General features: G+C 37.3%; 1 protein-coding gene across 1 annotated transcript in view; it reads left to right on the plus strand.

The window, feature by feature from the left end:
• Nucleotides 1-20,967, plus strand: part of MAP3K5 (mitogen-activated protein kinase kinase kinase 5) — a 201,214-nt gene that overhangs the window by 98,236 nt on the left and 82,011 nt on the right. The window contains exons 11-13 of the mRNA XM_036767595.1: nt 2,877-2,926; nt 6,777-6,872; nt 12,110-12,191. Of these exons, the coding sequence (XP_036623490.1) occupies nt 2,877-2,926; nt 6,777-6,872; nt 12,110-12,191 (228 nt within the window). The remainder of the gene's footprint in view (nt 1-2,876; nt 2,927-6,776; nt 6,873-12,109; nt 12,192-20,967) is intronic.

Below are 20,967 nucleotides of genomic sequence, written 5' to 3' on the forward strand. Positions count from 1 at the left end.
ATATACATATACACATGTATACACGTGTGTGTGTACACTATTAATGTTCAGTGAATTGTATTACAATCATATATAACAAGTTGAGAGGCAGTTTATAAGATGAATAGGGAGCTGGCCCCAGAGCCAGAAAAACCTGGATTCAAGTCTCGTTTCGGACACATACAGTCCTTGTGACCCTCGACAAATCACTTAATGTCTCATTGCCCTAGGCGGCTCTCTAAGACTATAAATTGCAGAGGATATACCAACTTGCATTCGTAGAGGGGGATGTTTTCAAGCACTAATTCTCTCTATCAGTGAAATTGCAGGTACAGCTCCCGTCATTATTGCAAGTTACTATTAATGATATGCTATTGTATAGCCAAGATTCTAATCAGATTTGTTAGTTTATGCCCAATGGTTGAAGAAGAGTGAAAAAACACCTTAATTCAGTTATGTAAACATTTGTTATTCAGTGCCTACTATGCACTCTGCACCCTACTGCTGCTGTGTATAAAGGCAGACCTGAAGGGGAGATTCATAAACCTAGGAATTGAAGAAAATTATTCAGGCATTCCTTTTAGAAAGTGCAATAGATATTGTGTTGCTATGGAGCCATTGTCAAACTAAATTGTGCTTTGCTTCTCCCCAAAATCCTGTGGTCAGAGATTGCAAGAAAATACTTCTGTTTTCAACAGTGTGACAAAGTGAAAGAAAAAAGCAAAACAACTTTAATTCTAAAACCAAAAAATAGCAAAATTCACTGGAAAAAATAACTCACTGAACTTTAAAATTGAGTTTCATAAGCCACATAGAGAAATGGAAAGAGCATTGACTTAGGTCTGGGGTCTTGTCCTAATGCTATTTATTGACTTTGTGACCCCTTAACCGCTCTCTGCATCAGTTTTCTCATTAGAAAAATTTGGGGGTTGAACTAACGGATTATATATATAGTCCTTCTGTGTCTGTGACTGTATCTTTGGAAACCTCATGGCCTATCCATCTTAGGGATTTCCCATTCTCTTTTTTATTCAACCATCTGTGTACATGTCTTTTCTCCCTTACAGGATTTTAAGGACAAAACATTAAAGACAAAGATTTTTTTTCTTATTCATTTTTAGATTCCCTGACATTTAACACAGTATCCTGTGCATTCTGGGGGCTTAATAAATAGCTGTAAAATTGAACTGAATAGGATGAAGTAGAAAGCCTCAGAGATTTGGCTGATAGCTGAGGTGAAGAAGTTCGTTCTGAACCCATCAAGACCCCAGGCCTCCCCTGCCTACTACTTGGCCAGAAAGGCAGCCACCTGCCTGACTGATGGGTTTTATTATCCAGGATGAACCTGAGCTCATCTCCCTGTTTATTTTAAAGTGTCTGAGCCAAGGTTATATTAGGATTGAATTTGCTGTTACATTGTCCTTGCTCCCCCATAGCATAAGCACCAGCCAGTTCGTGTATGTGGGAATATATTAAAAATACCAATTTACATAAATAACACTTCAAACTGGTAAATTGCCTTCCTGATGACAACCTTGTGTCATGGGCAGGGCAGATATTTTTTTACTATCCCCAATTTACAGATGAGGCGACTGACTCAGTCTCAGAAAAGTTAGGTGACTTACCCTTATGGTCACCCCGCTAGAGCCAAACTTAGAACGCTGATTTCTTGGATTCCATTTGAACCCTCTTTCTACTGCACTCCTCCTTTCAATGCTGTTGTCATCGTGGCTATATTTTATTATAACATATGTGAACAGTCTTGTAAATTTCACCAAGGCATGTGTGGATTTGGTATCTCTCAAAAAAATAATGTAAAGGCTATATATAACAAAAGTGATGTCTTGTAAATTTCACGGAGGCGTGTATGGATTTTGTATCTCTTTTAAAAAGAAATAATGTAAAGGCTATGTATTATAACAAATGTGAGCAAGTCTAGTAAACTTAATTGAGGTATGAATGGATTTTTTATCCGTGTGTGTGTGTGTGTGTGTGTGTATGAAAGGGTTAATCCACAAATTCATTTTGTTTGCCTTTGTTTGCCACAAGTGCACGCATTGATTACATTATGTTTGTTTCCTAAGGTTTAAAATTATATTAGAAAATTTAATTTTATATCCTTTTAATCTTTTGATGTTGACTTAATTAGAGCAATTGTCAGACCCTTCTGGTTTTTGCTTTGTTTCTTTGTTTTTATTTTTAGGGGATTTTATTTTAAAGGATTAAAAATATCATTTTTATGGACTCTGAGAAAGTACATCCTCAAAGGATGATGACTCAGTACTTTAAAAATCATTAAAGAACACATTCAAATGAGAGCTTTGCTTCTCAAAAGGAAAATGTCCATGCCTTTAATGTTTGGGTTTCTTTTAGTTTTCCAGAGCAGTAGGTGGTTGTTTTTTTTTCCTTCAAAATTTTGTCAAAAAATTTTTATGTTAAATTTTTGAAAATTGAGAGTTAGAATTTCATGAAATTGATTGTCCCAGGCACTTTTCAAAACTGCTTTAGCTCTCAGGTCACCAGGTAATAGTTTAGCACAGCACCTATAACTCCGGTGACCTGAGAGAATCCATTCAGAGTCCATCCAGAGGCACTAAATTTATTCCTGGAGAATTATTTATGCACATGAGGACCCTAAATATTATTGGCAGCAACAACGTGGATGGCAGTGTGTAGCATTTGGATGGAAACAGGACATGGTCCCACTCAGCCCTGTCATCGCCTCTCCTCTACTTTGCCCCAGTCTCAAAAGATTTCACCTTTATATTTATCATTACTGTGCACATCCTACAAAAGACAAGAAATATGTTTTATTTCACATTTCCTTTGTGTTTTAGATTTATTTTCTTTTTATAACTTTTTTCTTTTTTTCTTCTTTTTTTATCCTCGTGTTTTAGAAAGGTATTCATGAGTGGAATTTTAGTGCTTCTTCTGTCAGGGGAGTAAGGTAAGTTTTATTTGATGTTTTGTTAAACTTAAGTAGAGATGTGTTTCTGGCCTATCTTGTTGGGGGGTCAGTCATGACAATGAATGCAAAAAACTTTACTCAGTTTTCTAATGATGGAAGCTGACCAGCCCTGTTCACTCTTATTATCATAATTTTGAAGCTAACTGAGGCAGCTAATGGCAAAGTAAATAGAGTATTGGGTCTGGAGTCAGGAAGACATGAGTTCAAAGACACTTTCTAGCTGTGTGACCCTGGGCAAGTCATTCAACCTCTGTTTACCTCAGTTTTTTCATCTGTAAAATGGAGATAATAATAGCACTGACCTTCCAGGGTTGTTGTGAGGATCAGATGAGATAATAGTTGTAAAGCATAAGACAAATCCTGGCACACAGTAAGTATAAATGTTAATAAGTAACATAAGTAAGTATAAATAAACATTAGCAATTATCATTAGTAGTATTTGAAGGATAGTTTGCAATAATAATTTTACTTTTAGAACTGGTTGCAAAATCAGTCACCTATCAAACATAAGTCAATGGGGAGTTGAGGTGAAATATTGATACAGAAAATAAAAAATATTAAAGGGTGAGCTAATTTTAATCAGTCAACCAACATTTACCAACTAGAGGGATAAGGGTAGTGAATAGAAAGCCAGCCTTAAAGCCAGGAAGACCTTAATTCAAGTTCTGTTTCTAATATATCATATCTGTGTGACCCTGCACCAATCCTGTAACCTTTCATATTCCTAGGCAGCTCTTTAAGACTTTAAGAGACAGCTAAGTAGCATAGGGGATACGGTATTGGACCTGGAGTGAGAAAGATCTGAGTTGAGATCTGGCTGCAGATACTGAGTATGTGACCCTGGGCAAGTCATTTGACCTACCTTGATTTGCTTATCTATAAAATGAAGATCATAAGAGTACCTACTTCCTAGGGTTGTTGTGAAGCTCAAATGAGAAAATATTTGTAACATCTTTTGTAAACCTTAAAGGGCCATATAAATGTTATCTGTTATTCATATTAACACTATTCTGGGGCAGCTAGGTGGTGCAGTGAATAGAGCATGGGCCCTGGAGTCAGGAGGACCTGAGTTCAAATGTGACCTCAGACACTTGACACACTTACTAGCTGTGTGACCTTGGGCAAGTTACTTAACCCCAATTGCTCTGCCCTCCCCCCTCCAAAAAAAAAACATATTAAGACTGTTCTTTGGATCTATGCCATGACATAGGCTTGTGGATAAAACTATCTTCTATTTAGAGGGAGGCAGTGCTACTATAATATTTTGTTTTTATTTAAAAATTTTTTACTTTTAATTAATTTTGATTAAAATTTTTAATTATTTTGTATCATTACAAAATTTTAGTGTATCTTAATTAGAAATTTAATTAAAGTTTAAATTGAGTGTATTTAAATTGATTTTTAATTAAAATTTTAAATTAAAACTTTAATTTTTAATTAAAAACTTTTATTTTAAAGTCATGGGGCCTGTGTTCAAATTTTGCCCCTGTTATTATTTCTTTGACCTCAGGCAGGTGACAATGTCTCTGGAGCTTAGTTTGGTCATCTGTGAAATGTAGATGATGGACTAGATGTTTTCTAGGATCTCTTCCAATTCTAGTCTATGGTCTTATGAAATTCTTTTGGTACTCTCATGCCTAAATATTTCTCTCTCCCCCACCACCCAGGAGGACTTAGGTCCAAGGTACATCTGTCCTACAGCCAATAACAAGGTTGTTAGAATGAAGACACAGTCCATTTAACATTAAGCAGTTTATTTAGTGTCCGATAGTGAATAGAAAGCCTGATCCTTGGAGTCCAGAAGACCTGGCCTCAAGCCTTACCCCTGACTCTTCTGGCTTGGTGACTGTAAGCCAGTCATTTATCTTCTCAGCATAGTAGTCAGTTGCTATCTATGTACATGTTGCTGGTATACATCAGTGAAGCACATCTCCATGCAGAGTTTCCCATACTAATGAAATCAGAGATCCAGGCCAAATTTCTGTGAAAAGAACAAGGTTATTGTTTGGAGTCAAGATCCACTGTGAGTTTGATGGATTCTCACTTTATCTAAACTAAAATAGACCAGCTCTCACCAACTTCAGTAGTTTGGGTTGCTGTTTTTTAAGGAATGTGAATTCATATATACTTCAAAGAACTGAAAAACAGGGAAACCAAGGATTTGGGCACCTATCTGGATATAGAAACTGTCTCAACCTCTCCTTTATCCTCATCACTCTCTACATTTTCATTTTCTTTATATAAGTCTTGTTCTCCTACTCTCCCCAGCAAATATAAGTTTCTCAAGGGCAGATATTGTATTATGTCATCTCTGTCACAGAGCCTTGCATAAAGCAGGTGCCTAATAAGTGATTGTTGGATTTATATGTCTGTTCTCTTGAAAACTCTGTGTACGTATGCTCACTGTTCCCAGACCTATATAGAATAGGGGTAGGATTGGATCTGTCATTTCATTGTTATGTAGAACTCCCAGCTGAAGAAGCTGACTCTACCAATGCAGGTAGGTATCTTGTCTCCAATTTATAGTCATAGCAGTCTTCCTCAGCCACTCACTGGGTGATTGTCTGTTGTTGCTGTTTAGTCGTTTCAGTTGTGTCTGACTCTTCAGGACCCCGTTTGAGGTTTTCTTGACAGAGATAACTGGAGTGGTTTGCCATTTCCTTCTCCAGCTCATTTTACAAATGAGGAAACTGAGGCAAACAGGTTAAGTGACTTACCCAGGGTCACCTAGCTAGTAAATGTCTGAGGTTCGATTTGGACTCAGGAAGGCAAGTCTTCAAGTCCATTACCCTCTCCATTATGACATGCTGCTCTCCATCTGTAAATGTTATGCTCCTAATTCAGTGTAAGACTTGTATATTAGGCAGTAAATATTGTGAAGGATATTAAGTAAAGATTACAATCTCCCTTAATTGTATTTATTTTCTGTGGAATCCATTTCCAAGTTTGCTTTGTTGTGGTTCAGTCATTGTGGTCATGTCCAACTTTTTGTGACCCCATTTGAGGTTTTTCTGGCAAAGATACTGGAGGGGTTTGCCATTTGCTCATTTGACAGACGAGGAAATTGAGGCAAACTGGGTTGTGACTTATCCAAGGTGACACAGCTAGTAAGTATCTGAGGCCTGTTTTGAACTCAGGTCTTCCTGACTCCAGGTCCGGTTTTCTATCCACCGCACCACACCAAGCTTACTAGGCATTGCTAATTTCAAAGCATCCATTGTGTTTTATTGTCATATAGAATTTACCCGAGTCCCTGCACTCGGTAATAACTTAGGAGACTTGAATTCTAATTTATGTTCTGTTGTCAACTCTGACTCTGAGAAAGTTGTATACCTACCTACATAATAGGCATTATGGCTGAACTCCTATAGGAGAGCTCAGCCAGATCTGCTTTGCTTCCCACATCGCCTATAGCTCATCTCCTTTATTTCACTTATTCTGAATAAAGTCCTAATAGACTCTGTTTCTTTTAAATCATTTTACCAGCTACCACAAACCGTCTGACCATTTCCTTCTATAAGCAACCCCCCAGGGACAGCATCAGTAGGCAGGCACCAAGTATTGGTGCCAAATAGCACATGGCCATCAATACTGAGTAGTACTTCACTGCCTGTACATGAGGATGTAGGATAGGACTCACTGTGTTAAACACTTTTTATCATTGCTGCACAGGAAATACAACTTTAAAAACACCTCCACGGTATTTGTGAGTTTTGCTGCTTAGTCACTGTATTGGGTTTTAGTGTAAAGTATGTCTATCTCTGTTCTGAGTCCCCAGCTGCCTGCTGGGTCGTGTTTCCTTAACTAACAACTACTTGTCTTGTTTCAGTATTTCAAAGTTTGAGGAACGATGCTGCTTTTTATATGTGCTTCACAACTCGGATGATTTTCAGATCTATTTCTGTACAGAACTTCACTGCAAAAAGTATGTATTAGTCATCATCTTGAAGGGGGGGCGGGGAATGAAATTACCTGATCATTATTTTCTTTTAATGAATGAACATGCAATCTCTGTTGAGGGTTCCCAGCTGTGTTAATTCTTAGTATAAGTTAATACTACCTAATTGTGTTCTTTTTTTTTCATCAGCCATTTAATCTTTGGTGTTCTTTAATAGATCAAACTTTATGTGGAAGCATAATTCTTCCCACAGGGATAATATTAATTTGAGCTTCATTGGTTAGTTTACGGGTTTTATCTCATTTTAAATGCGATCACTGTAATTTTTGATTACCGCAATTGTCTTTTCTAAATTCCTTTGTAAGTATCGACACTCATTTTCCCACATTAATGAGACAAAGCACTGATGCAGGTAATTTTTTAAAAATCATTTCTCTTTAATTCTCTAACAAGCAGTATATAATTTTCCCCAGCAGATTTACCTTCCTAAAATGTATTTTACTTAGCTAGGTAATTAAAATATTGTCTATTCCCTGATTATATAGTGAGTGAACATATATTAGGAATAGAAGTTGGATAGTAGAGGCCAATTGACTTAAAATTTGGGGTAAATAACTCACGTGTAGGCTATCAAGATTTGACTGTACAATGTATAGTTGTAATTATATTTGCTTGTATATGAATACATATGTATTTTAAGGCAAGATTCTTAAGTGTAGCATTATCTTTAATCTTGTATAATGTATAGCTACAAAATTTGTAGGAAATTTAACATATTTATTTGTATTTTTTATTAATTTGTAGAAAATTCTATTTACTTGTTGGAAACTATGTGTTTCCTACTTTATATTAAATAAATATAGGAAATTAGCAAAGTTGTTAATTATATTTCTGTTTACATTTCAATGCTAAAAGCGAATTATTTGTTTAAGACATAAGAAATGCAAAGAAACTTGTTAGATTCAGATACTTTTTCATTTACTAATGACTGTGATTAAGGCAGAAACCCTTTGATTAGACAGAACAATTTTAAAATAGAAGTATGGTCAGTAAAAATGCATGTGTTAATTGTTCTTGACTCCTGTGGAAATCATTTGGTTTGAGTGACATATTCATGAATACATAAAATTTTGTATCAGATGGATAATCAACCATGATGAATTAATTTTAAAGCCAGCCTCAGTGAAACTGTAGTGCTCTCGTTTTCTTCTTACCTTTGATTAAATATTTCTTTTGCATTTTCCAAATACCAAAACTTTCTGCTGACATCAAAGAATGCTTTGACAGAGACTAGATTTCAGACCTTTATTCTCTATAGGGGAGGAAAAATCCATCTAAAGATACATTTAAGTAAAAAGCAAATTAATTCACTTGTTAGAAGTTAGTAGTTTTGGTTCTGATTTTGTTACTGTTGTCATTTTTCAAAGAAAAGATTAAGAATATACACAGAGAGCTCTCTCTTCCCCCCTCCTCCTTATCTGACATCACTAAGATATCTTTTCTCCCTGTTTTCTGCTTCACCACAGTCTGAGAGAGGGCAGCTAGGTGGCACAACGAATAGAGTGGCAGGCCTGGAGTCAGGAAGACTCATCTTCCTAAGTTCAAATCCAGCCTCAGACACTTATTAGCTTTGTGACCCTGGGCAAGTCCCCTAACCTTGTTTGCCTCAGTTTCTTCATCTATAAAAATGAGCTAGAAAAAGAAATGACAAATCACTCCATCCTTGCCAAGAACAACCCAAATGGGGTCATGAAGAGTTGGACACAAATGACAAACAACTGGACGACAACAGTCTGAGATGATCAGGCCTCCGTCTGTAGCTCAGACCAAATGCACTACATGCCCTTGATCTCATCCCCTCCCATCTTCTCCAGCAGTTTGCTACTATATCATTCATCTTCATTGTTTCTCCATTGCCTACGAAAATGTCCCAGTCTCCCTCATTCTATAAAAAAGACACCAAAAATCCTTGCATGATTTGACCATGCTACTAGTTATTATGGTATAGTTCTCCTCCCCTTCTCAGCTAAAGTTTTTGAGAAAATCTGTCATCTGTGCTATATGTTTCCACTTCCCCTCTTTTCACTCTCTTCTGAACTCTCTACAACCTAGCTTCTGACCTCATCATTCATCTGCAGCTGCCTACTCCAAAGGTACCAGTGATCTCTTCATTTCCAAGTCTAATGGTCTTCTTTCTATCCTCATACTACTTGACCTCTCTAAAGCATTTAACATTGCTGTCCACCTTCTCTTTCTGCATATCTTGTCTTCTCTTTATTTTCGTGACACTGCTCTTCCCTGGTTCTCATACCTGTCTGACTACTCTCCAGTCTCCATTACTGAATCTTCATCCGTGTCACATCCCTTCACCATGAGTATCCCTCAAGACTGTCCTGGGTCCCCTTCTCTTTTTGAGCTGTACAATTTTATTTGGTGATCCCATCGTTCCCCATGAGTTGTTAGCATCTTTATAGAGATGATTCTTAGATCTGTATATTCATCCTTAATTTATCCCCTAGAGGGGCAGCTAGGCGGTGCAGTGGATAGAGCACCTGGCTTGGAGTCACGAAGACCTGAGTTCAAATCCATCCTCAGACACTTACTAGCTGTGCAAGTCACTTAACTCCATTTGTCTCAGTTCCTCCTCTGTAAAATGATCTGGAGAAGGAAATGGCAAACCATTCCAATATCTTTGCCAAGAAAACCCCAAATGGAGTCATGAAGAGTTGGAAACTACTGAACAACAACAAAAAATTATTTCCTTTGGTCCCAACACTGTAACTCTATCTCCGCTTTGGACACATTGAACTAGATGTTGCTTAGTCTTCTCAAACTCAGCAAGTCAAAAACAGAACTCATTATCTTCCCACTCCACACTCTCCCCCCTTTCCCAAGTTCCATCTTACTATTATGGCCACTGCCATACTCCTAGTCACTCAGATCCACAACCTTGGTGCCATCCTTGACTCCTCATCATCTTTCACCACGCACATCCAAACTATTTGCTGAATCTTCAATATTGGATCTAAGCTGCTAGGGCTGGTTTCAGTCTGGCTCAGCCCGCATCTGATTTCTGTGACCCATTCCTTGGCCCAGTTTCAGGAAATTGTTCTAGCCTAAAACATCCTTTTCCCCCTAAAATTGCCCTTGAAATCAAATTGGCAAATGTTTAATCTTTATAATCCTTTACAACATCTCTCTCCTCTCCTCTGACACTGTTACCACCCTGGTTAAGGCCTTTATCACTTCTCACCTGCATTATTGCAACAGTTTTTTTAACTGATTTCCCCTCCTCAAGTCTCTCTCCATTCCAATCTATTCTCCATTCACCCACCAAGATGATTTCTCAAAAATGAAATCTTGACCATGTCATCCTCTTGCTCAAGTGGCTCCATATTACCTCCAGGATTAAATGTAAAGTCCTGTGTTTGACTTTTAAAGATCTTCATAACCTGCCTCTTTTCTTATACATTACCCCTTTTCATTTACTCTGAAATCCATCTACACTGGCTTCCTTGCAAGTCCATCTCCAATTTCCATGTCTTTTCACTGGTTTTCCATCATTCCTGTAATGTTCTTGTCCCCCATGACTGCAGTGTTCTCCTCCTTATCTCTGCTTCTTAGTTTCTTTGGCTTCCTTGAAGACTTACCTCACATGCCACCTTCTCTGGAGGCCTTCCATCATCCCTCCTGGTGCTAGTGCCCTCCACTCTGAGGTTACCTTCCATCTGCTCTGTGTGTATCTCGTCCATGCCTTTTTATTTACTTCTTGCCTCTGCTATTATAATGTGATTTCCTTAAGGGGAGGAGCCATATCTTTGCCTGTCTTTGTATCCCTGGCACATGCTTATTACATAGTCAAGTCTTTTGACTGACTGGCTGCTTTGTCTATATTGGTGTCCTTCATCTCCTTATCTCGTTTTGTACCAGGTCAGATAAGTCTTCCTGCACTTCCATATTCTTCATCTTTAATCAGTGGGCTTCTGATTCCAATTCCTTGCTTATACGAAAAACACTGCTATAAATCTTTTGGCATAGATGGGGCCTCTCTTTCTTTGGAAGTCTTTGACGTCCCCTGCACTCTTGGATCCCAAAGGTGTGGACATTTTAGTCACTTTTATAGCGTAATTCCAAATAGCTTTCTATAATGGTCGGACCAATCCACAGCTTCACCAACAGTATATTTCTGGGCCTATTTCTACAAGCCCTCCAACACTGAGCCTGCCTATCTGCTCTCATCTTTAGCAGTTTCCGAAGTATGAGGTTAAACCTCTGAGTTTGTTCACAGCTTTTCAACTGATCTTGGATCTTTAGGCCTTTAGAGCTTCTTTCTTTTTTTGGGGGGTGGGGGGAAGGCAGAGCAATTGGGGCTAAGTGACTTGCCCAAGATCACACAGCTAGCAAGTGTGTCAAGTGTCTGAGGCTGGATTTGAACTCAGGTCCTCCTGACTCCAGGGCTGGTGCTCTACTACTTACTGTGCCACCTAGCTGCCCCAAGCTTCCTTCTTAATGAGAAATTTTCAGCAGTCTATGGAGAAATGCTCCAGATACTATAAACATGGATGATTAAATGAAAGCAAGCCAAGTGCCAGATGTTGTGATACCTATGAGCCCCTTAATTTAGACAACCCTTTAAGACTGATAATCTTCTTCCTCTCTTCTTAATAGTTCAAATGATTCAGCAATTCTTGCTAGCTACTAAAAATCTCCACTACTCAATCAAAGCGAATTATTAATTTTATCTTAATTGGTCATCATTTTTCTGAATTGCATTTCTTCCTATGTGATGGACCATGCTATCTTCAGTAGTCTTTGCCAGAGAAGTTCCTAAGCAAAGCATGCTTGTCTTAGAATGAGAAGTGACCCCTTTTTTCATCTAGACCTCGTTACATGCCAATTTCCCTATATTCATTTTTGCATCTCTCAGTCTATGCCTTTTCTGAAACATGAAGAAATAGCCAGCACAGATCATGTATCCCAGAAGGTTCGTGTCATACCCCATCTTTTTGTGCTTTAGAATAAGGCTGTGTGTAGTACTTTTGTGTAATGTAAAATGCTTTGGAATAAAGCGGTGATGTGGAAAATTTCAGGGAAAATCCTACAACACAGAAGGAACCATTAACTTTTTGAAAATCATATTATCCTTTTGCTACCTTGATAGGCACAATATTAGCTATTTTTTGTGCACCGATGCCACATTGAACTTTATGGGCTGCTAATTTAAAATTTACTTTTTTATATCTGCATTTCCATTTTCATTTCAGGTTTTTTGAAATGGTGAATACTATTACTGAAGAAAAAGGGAAAAGTACAGAAGAAGGGGAATGTGATAGTGATTCCTTGGAGGTAATATTTAAATTTGTTTAGTTGTTAACTGAAGCTTCTCATAAATTGATATTTGTAAAGTTGGTCATTTAAATCTGAAATAAACTGTTTGGAGGGGAAAAAATAAATCTTTCAAAAAATCTAGGGGAGCTAAGTAGCACAGTGGATAGAGCACAGGCCCTGGAGTCAGGAGAATCTGAGTTTAAATGTGCCTTCAGACACTTAGTAGTTGCGTGACCCTGAGCAAGTAACTTAACCCCAATTGCCTCAAAAAAAAAATCTGAAACTTTTTGGCAAATACTCCTCCCTTACAAGTTCAAAATTAGCTTTTTTTCTTCAGAAAATTTAAAAGATAGGACAAACATGGTGACCATCATAGGTTCCCAAAGTGGGTGATAATGCTTCCTCGGGCGTGCTGGAAAGATCCAGGGGGCAGTACTAGCCTTGGGTGAAATTCAGGGGCATTGAATAAAAATAAGGGGGCTGTGGAAGCATAAGGAAACAAGAGAAGAGAAGAAAATTTTGAAAAACCATTCCTATATGTTTCATCTATTGTGTAACAGTTAAAGTCATAGTGATTACGTTACTTTCCAAATAAACACTTAAAATGCAAGTTATAACCAATCAGTGGTCTGGTCAAGTCCCCCAGCAGGTCTTAACAAGCAAGTGTTGGCAGGCAAGCATGTCGTGCGTTGTCAGGAAGTCCAGCATGCATCAGCAGGAATATGTGCGTGTAATGACTTGCTTATAATACTATATGGTTACATGATACAATATTGCATCATCAAAATTTTAGTGCAGGAAAAAATCCACAAATTTATAATAAACTATATAATTTATAATTATAATATAATTATATAGCAATAATTATATTATATATGTATATATTTATATATAATATAAACATATATTTATTATGTAGTTATTTATTTATATTTATGTATTATATTTTATTTATTAATTATATATAATTATTATTTATTAGATATAATTATTTATGTAATATATAATAATATATTATATGAACAAATATTAAAATATTATAATTTGCATAAATTATAATAAATTTAAGATGCATCATTTAAAATAGATTTTTTGAAATGAAGCAAATATCAAAAAGCCATTAAAGGGTTAAAGAAAGTAGATTTCCAGGAGAGTGCTGAGTAATTTTTTTTAAAGGGGGCAATAGGCCAAATAAATTTGGGAACCTCTGGTCTAGCTGAATCTTTTGCATTCTTTTAGTTCAATTTTGTATTAGATTCCTGAATTTTTGTTGAATGTAAGCTTCTTATAAATAAGATTTTTTTCATTGATTGTGTTTATACTTAAACATAGCACCCAGCACATAGTAGATGTTTAGCAAATAATTGTTGATGGGTTGATTCTCATCTGATATGAACATGAAGGATGGTTCATTATAGAATATACACAGGGAGAAGAGAGTTTCACTCCTCCAAGTTTTATCCCAATTTGAATGCCACAGTGGAATTCAAACAGATACATGACACTATATGATTGACATAGTGAGTGGAAACACATACTGTACTACTAAACAGTCTTCAGAATTTCCCTGTTTCTGTCATTTGGAGCCATCACCTGCTATGAGACAAGCTCTTTTGAAAGGCCTAACATGAGGAGTTTTACAAAGTATGGCATATTAAAACTCAGTTATTTGGCATTTTGGGAGGAGGTTAAAGTATTTAGAAAGAGCAGACTTTTCAGATAACTGAAGTTTAAGACTCGAATACAAAACTTTCAAATTTTCAACAATTTTCAAATGGTTATCTTTTTAAAATGTATTATATTGCTCCTCGCCTTTTTGAAAATCCAATCTTTTGAGGAGTAAAATGTGATAGTGGGAGGTGACCCAGCCTTATTATTATACATGGCAGTTACCACAAAAGACAGTGTGGTTTAGTGGAAATTTTAGTGATTTTTTTTTCTCAGTCATCAAAATTGTACTGGGAGTCAAGTCATCTGTGTTTCAGTCCTGGAATTGCCACTGACCAGCTGGATATTGTCACTGACCAGCTGTAGGTCTTTGAGCAAGTCTTTTAATCATTCTGCATGCCATTGATTTCCTCATCTATGAAATGAAAAGGCTTGATTATGCAATAAGGGTCCCTTCCATCACTAAACCTATGTTTTTTTCTGAACTGGTAATGCAAAAGTAACATTGGGGAAAATGGACATTGGTCCTAGGATGGATCTTAGAATTTTCATCATTGGGAAAAGTCCTCATTGTTAGCTTTTTTTTTCTTTTGGTGGGGGGTGGGCAGTATGATGAAGGTCAAGGAGGAATAGAGGAGTCATAAGAGTTCAGTCTTTTAGACTGGCAAGGACCTTCTGAAACTGTCAAAGTCCTTCCCAGATAAAGAATGCTTTGCTCTATGGCCTAGCTGACACAGAATCACAGGTGATGGTCATCTGCTTCTTGCTCATAAAGATAGAATAAAGTGCATACAGCTGTGTGATCTCATAGATAGAATAACTAGGTTTCTTTACTGCACAATTAATTATTGACTCAGAGTTTGAGCAGCCCTTTCTCATTTGATTTTCTTGCCCTCCAGGAAAAAAAAATGCTCTTTCACTGTTGTTACTGGGGCCTTTAGCTTTCCAGCAACATTATTTTTCCTCCGTCATGAATGCAGTGGTCCCAAGGTACCCCCTTGTTAACTTATGCTATCTCTTCTGTATTTGCTCTACCAGTCTTTGATGGGGTATGGAGGAGCACTATACCCAGAAGGATTTAGCAGCCAACCCTTGCTATGGCCAAATTGTTAAACTTTCAGTGTGAGCATTTAGACCTCAGAGATCCTGGCTACACATCAGGCCTTGATTTATTGCTTTGCTGATTGTCTTCAGGGATTCTTAAACTTTTTCCACTTGTGACCCCCTTCAGTGCTTCTTAAACTGTGGATCACATGACCCACAGTTTAGGAAATGCTAGAGACTTAAGAAAGTATTCATAATGTAGACTTAAAAGCATGTGCATACTTTTTGTTTTCTGGAGAACCTGGTTGTTAAACATTTACCAGCACGTCCCCCGTATTGCTCTGTAAACATTGCTTGAGCTAAGGAAGAAGGCTCAAGGAATGATGTCATCAACAGATTTGAGGCTTGGTAACTGAAGGATAATAATAAACATTTACATAATGCTTTAAGGTTTACACTGCGCTTTATATCAGTTGTCTCATTTGAGCTTCACAACAACCCTGACTGCCCCTCACCATTCCAAGAACTCGTGCAGGAGTATTTTAGGGAAGTCGTACTGCAAACGAGAAAACTGTGGCCCAAAGAATTTATAGACACCTGCTTCCTTGTTAGGAAGAAGATGGCATCTCTGCTTTCAGGATACCAGGCTAGAATACTAATGTCTGACTGAACAGAATTCTAGGCGCTGGCAGCATTGATAAAATGCGTCTTTTGTGAGACGAGGTTGAAATTCCTATGTGGAACCTGCGTGATAAATCAACTCTCATGAAATCTCTTTCAGTGGTAACATTTCTTATTATGAACATCACCTAGCTAAAGAGGTTGATTCAGTAAACATTGGCAGGTAAGAATATAGTAATAACTCATATTTATTAGTGCTTTAAGGTCAACAGAGTGTTAGCCCCATGAATGGTACAAGTACTGTCATCCCCATTTAACAGAGAGGGAAACTGAGGCCAAAAAAGCTTTGATTTTACCTGGGGTCGAGAAGTGGTAGCAGAGCCAGGATCTGAACACAAGTCTTCCAGCTTCAAGCCCAGTACTCTTTCCATTTCAGAATTGTTTTCCAAATAATGGTAATGTCCATCACCAGACCTTGTTCCCTCGGGTGAGTTTTATTTGGTGTCTCACAGTGCTTTCCTCAAGTAATCTTGGGCTTTTCAAATACCATTTCCCTGAAAGTACAAAAAGATGATGAGATCATGCAAAAAAACAACCCAAAAAACAACTCAAACCTCCCCCAGCCTTTTCCAACTATCCATGTATTAGTCTGTGCCCTGTAAGCGGTACACATTTGAAATCTCTCAAGGTGAGTGAATATTCCAATAGCTAAAGAATTTCTTTCCTGAGAGCCTGCAGTATTTGTACATACTAGAACAGTTGACCTCTGAGAACTTTTTTTTGTATAAGCTCGATTCACCCAATTCCAGAAGGCATTTGATTCCCTGAAGCCTGCTAGGATAGAAGATGTCAAGCACCACCAAAACAGAACATCGGTTTTTAATCAGCGTAGTAAAACTTTTCAAAGGATAATAAACATGTTCAGAAATTAGTTCCTTTAAAAAGCCATAGAATTCTTCTAAAACTTAATGATTGTTGTTTTTTCATCTACTACATCTAGCCTTCTATGGTGATGTCTTTGTTTGAACTGGCATGGCTACCCTTTGGATAATGCACAAAGCTGGCAGCTATAGATGCTGAACTCATGGATATCTTAGCAAGAATCAGGCTGATACTAAGCTAAGAAAGTCATTTCATTTCAATGAGGAATTTCCTAAGAAGGCAATCTCGTTTCAACGAGAACCTCTTCTGAGCCATGAGTGCCTACCTGTATAGTAGCAAGCTCATAAGCAACCCTTTTTTCCCCCTTAAGTCCCAAGATTACCAGGAGGTTGGAGAAGATGCTAGAAACCTCCAACTTCGCCACCTTTTCCCAGTTTAAAAGGTCCACAAGCTTCAAAACGAGGGCTCTTGACACAGATTCCAGCCATCCTTCTGCTCTCAGTCCTTACTGGAAATAGCCATGGGAAGAAGGATTTGGAGTCATGACCACATTTAATCTGGGTAGATTTTGTGATTGACCAATGGTTTTTATTCCACCGGTTGGATATAACTAGTTTACATGTTCTGATTTATCCCTGTAAATGGCATGGTGGGGCTCTTAAGCTCTGGTTGATTTAGAATTTATAAAGAATTTAAACTTTTGCCTTTTCAGAGACTAGATATTCACATTACCATGTGCCCTCTCTATCCCTAGTGATAGAGAGATTTGGAGCAGAGACACCCTAGTCCTGTTCACCTTGATCCTTCGTACCTTAATAGAAGTTAATCCAGTATTGGTGGAGGGGATTTCTTCATCCAGGAATTCCTTATGCCAATAAAATCTCAGGTCCAGTCTTGATCTAAGGTAATTACTATAACTAATAGGATGGCATTTGGAAGAAAGGCTCTGGACAAAGATGACTTTAGTAAAACTAGCTGAAAAAGCTAGTCATGATTGACAAGATTAGAAGGGAATATCTCAGATTAACTTATGGGAAAATAAAAGAATATTGAGAGAAAATTGCTAAATTAATTCTGTAATATAGATGAACCATATTTGTACTGATCCTCCTAGTTTATCCAATGTTTGCCTTCAAAAAATGTACAGATGTTCATTTTCTCTTCAGAGTTGAGCGTGATTTTCTTAAGCTTTTGCCCTTTTTCTTTAACTAGAGGATATTTGAAATCTATGTCATAGAATGGTTTCTATAGCATGCCTAGTCCTTTTCCACTTGCGGATATATCATCTCACTGGTCATAGTACTTTCTTACAATAGAGCTTAGCTTCTCATGATGCTACTGTAAATACCACTTACTCCTTCTTTGTTCCCTTCTGCTAAAATATACTACCAAATTATATATTCTATGTGAATATCTATGCATATACACACCTCTGTGTGTGTATATATACATGTGTGTATATATATATATACACACACACATAGCTATATATAAATATGTGTGTATAGACACATATATCTACACACATCTATTTGTACTGATTCTCCTAGTTTATCCCATGTTGCCTTCTCATAATTTTCTTAAGCTTTTGCCCTTTTTCTTTAACTGGAAAAATTTGAAATATAGATAGATAGATAGATAGATAGATAGATAGATAGATAGATAGGTGGTGTGTGTGTGTGTTTGTGTACTCAAACAGGATGTTCTAAAAGTCTCACACCAGTTTTAAGGTTACTAAAGCTTGAAGTACAAAAAGATTTTGGGAACATCCTGTGTATATAGTGCTTTCAGTAGGGAATAATACAGTGATACATGGTGGGAGGAGAAGAGAGAAAGGAAGCAGGGACAGAGAGAAAAACAGGGAGAGGAGAGAAAGGGAAAAAGAGGGGAGAAGAAAGGGCAAAAGAGAGAAAAGAGGAAGGGGAAAGAGAGAGAGAGAGAGAGAGAGAGAGAGAGAGAATGCATTTATTAAGTACTCACTGTGTGACAAAACACTGTGGATACAGATATAAGCAAACAAGGCATTCCCTCTTCTCAAGAAGCTTACATTCTAGAAGTGGAAAAACAGCATATAAAGAGAAGCTAGAAAGGACTGCGCAGTCAGATTAGTTTCTATAATTACAAGTGTTCATTTTCTCTGGGAGATGATGTGTCTGCCTGGTTGCAGGTAAGGTAAAGTTGTAAGGTAAAACACTCATCTCTCAAAGTACAGGGTTGGTTCCACTGGCAGAATCCCAGATTTAAGTGAGAGGTAGATGGGGATGATGGCCAGGGTCCAGACACCAAAGATTGGAAATGATGATCAGGAAGCAGAAATTTAGAATTTGGAAAAGACTTTTGAAGTGCCCTTTAAAGCAATTGAAATGGTAGGACCCAACAGATTCATCCTTTCACTGAATGTGTTGGCCCAACAATTTGATTCACAGAAGTAACTAAACTACATCCATATTGTCAGTGTTGCTATAAAGAAAACCAGAAGACATAAAGAAATTAAAAGCAAGTGGAAGACTGGCTCCCAGGTTTTTCTCAGAGGGGTGATGAAGGGAATTGATAGATTTGGTTTTATTGTGTGCCCCAAGACATCAAGAAACATCATTTCATGGGACACTTGATTACCTTGCCTTGTAATGCTTACAAAACATTATAAGCAAGTAGAATCCTGAGAAGATCATTACAGTGCAATCAAAAACTTGACATATAAATTACAGGAGGAACTGTTAAAAATTTACAAAGCAAACATCCAGTCCCAATGGATAAATGGACCTATGAGGTGAACAAATAGTTTTTAAAGGAGAAAACAAGCATTGTTAATAACCCTTTGAAAAATGCTCAAGGACACTAATAGCAAAAGAGTTGCAAATTTAAATGACTTTGAGGTACCACCTCGTTCCTATTAAATTATCAAAAATATTTAAATGCTATTTTGCTCAATATTTATTATTTTGCTAATATTGAGTTAATAACTCAATATTAGAAGTCATAAAGAAGCAGATACACATTCTTTGCTGGTGGAATTACATACTACTGGTAGCAGAAAAGTCAAGATGACTGGCGATCAGCTATGGAGGATTTATGGGAAACCATGGACAAGAATCCCAGCATGAGAACGTGTAGAAGAAGGGAATGGGATTTGCGTTCTGTACTAGTGAAGAATCTTCCCACACCAAAGAGATTGTGGATCTACACAAATCTTGATTTCCTTAATTTGATCCTAGTAACTGCCACTTTTATAATTTGGCTTTCTAGAATTTTTTTAATATTCTAAGTTTATATTAACATTATGAGAGGCATCATAGAGTAGTGGATAAAGATAAAGAGCCACCCTCAGAGCCAAGAAGACTGGGGTTCAAGTTCTCGGTCTTGACACCTGCGTGAGCCTGAGCGCTTAGCCTCTCATTGCTCTAGACAACTCTCTTAAGTCTGTAATTGTAGAGAAAGTGTTGACCTGTATTGGTGGAGGGGATTTCTTCATCCAGGAATTCCTTATGCCTATAAAATCTCAGGTCCAGTCTTGATCTCTTTTTTTCAGCGGACTAAGCATTCCTTATTTTCAATATCTTATATTTTAAAGTGGAAGTGGTACATAAGTCTGTGAATAGCACATTCAAAACAATACTTCCACCTATTATTCTTCACATGATAGACATAAACAATTACCTTAAGGATGTCATTTGCACAGTAATTTTGAAAATCACAGAATAAAGTCCTGTGATGACAGAGCTCTCTTGGAGATGGTATAAGGTCCAGTGTTTTTGGCATTGATGACTACAGCCTTTTGGGTGCCTTGACAAAAAAATAAATAAAAGTATAGAACAGGCCATTTGGTCAGGAAATATGTCTTTGGTTTTCATTCAGTCACCTAGGATATGGTCAACAGTCAGCAAAGATTAACTAAAGCAGTTCTATAAAATACACATTTTGTAGCCTATCTTCTAGATTCTTTGCAACTTGTAAAACATTTATATTGGAAAGAACAGATTAAAGTCTATATTTCTTCTTACTTTTAATATTTAGGTTTCTTTGTAGCAGTAAAACATATAGTTTTATAGGTAAGAATTGGTACAAAGTGTGCCAGGGTTCTTCTAATATACTTCATTGTCCTCTTGTCTAAGAGAAATGTTCCCATTTATATAGCACTTTAAGGGTTGCAAGGCACTTTACAAATATTATCTCATTTGATCTTCACAACAAGCCTGGAAGGGGGGGGTAGGTGCTGTTTTCAGTTTTACAGATGAAGAAGCTGAGGCAGACAGAGGCCAAGTGACTTGCCCAGGGTCACACAGTGTCTGAGACAGACTTGAATTCGGGGCTTTATGACTACAAGTCCAGCAGTTTTTTCCCGCTAATTTTTAAAAAATTCCGTATTAGCCATGTTGTGTAAGAAAGCACAGACCAAATTAGGGGAGCAAAGAATAGTTAATCTACCATATTTATGAAGAATGGAGGAATTTATGACCAAACGAGACAGAGAACGTTATGAAATGCAAAATGGGTAATTTTGATTACATTAAATTGAAAAGTTTTTGCACAAACAAAGCCAATGCAACCAAGATTAGGAGGGAACCAGAAAACTGGGAAA

The sequence above is a fragment of the Trichosurus vulpecula genome, chromosome 7 (assembly GCF_011100635.1).
Source record: "Trichosurus vulpecula isolate mTriVul1 chromosome 7, mTriVul1.pri, whole genome shotgun sequence".
NCBI classification, from domain to species: domain Eukaryota; kingdom Metazoa; phylum Chordata; class Mammalia; order Diprotodontia; family Phalangeridae; genus Trichosurus; species Trichosurus vulpecula.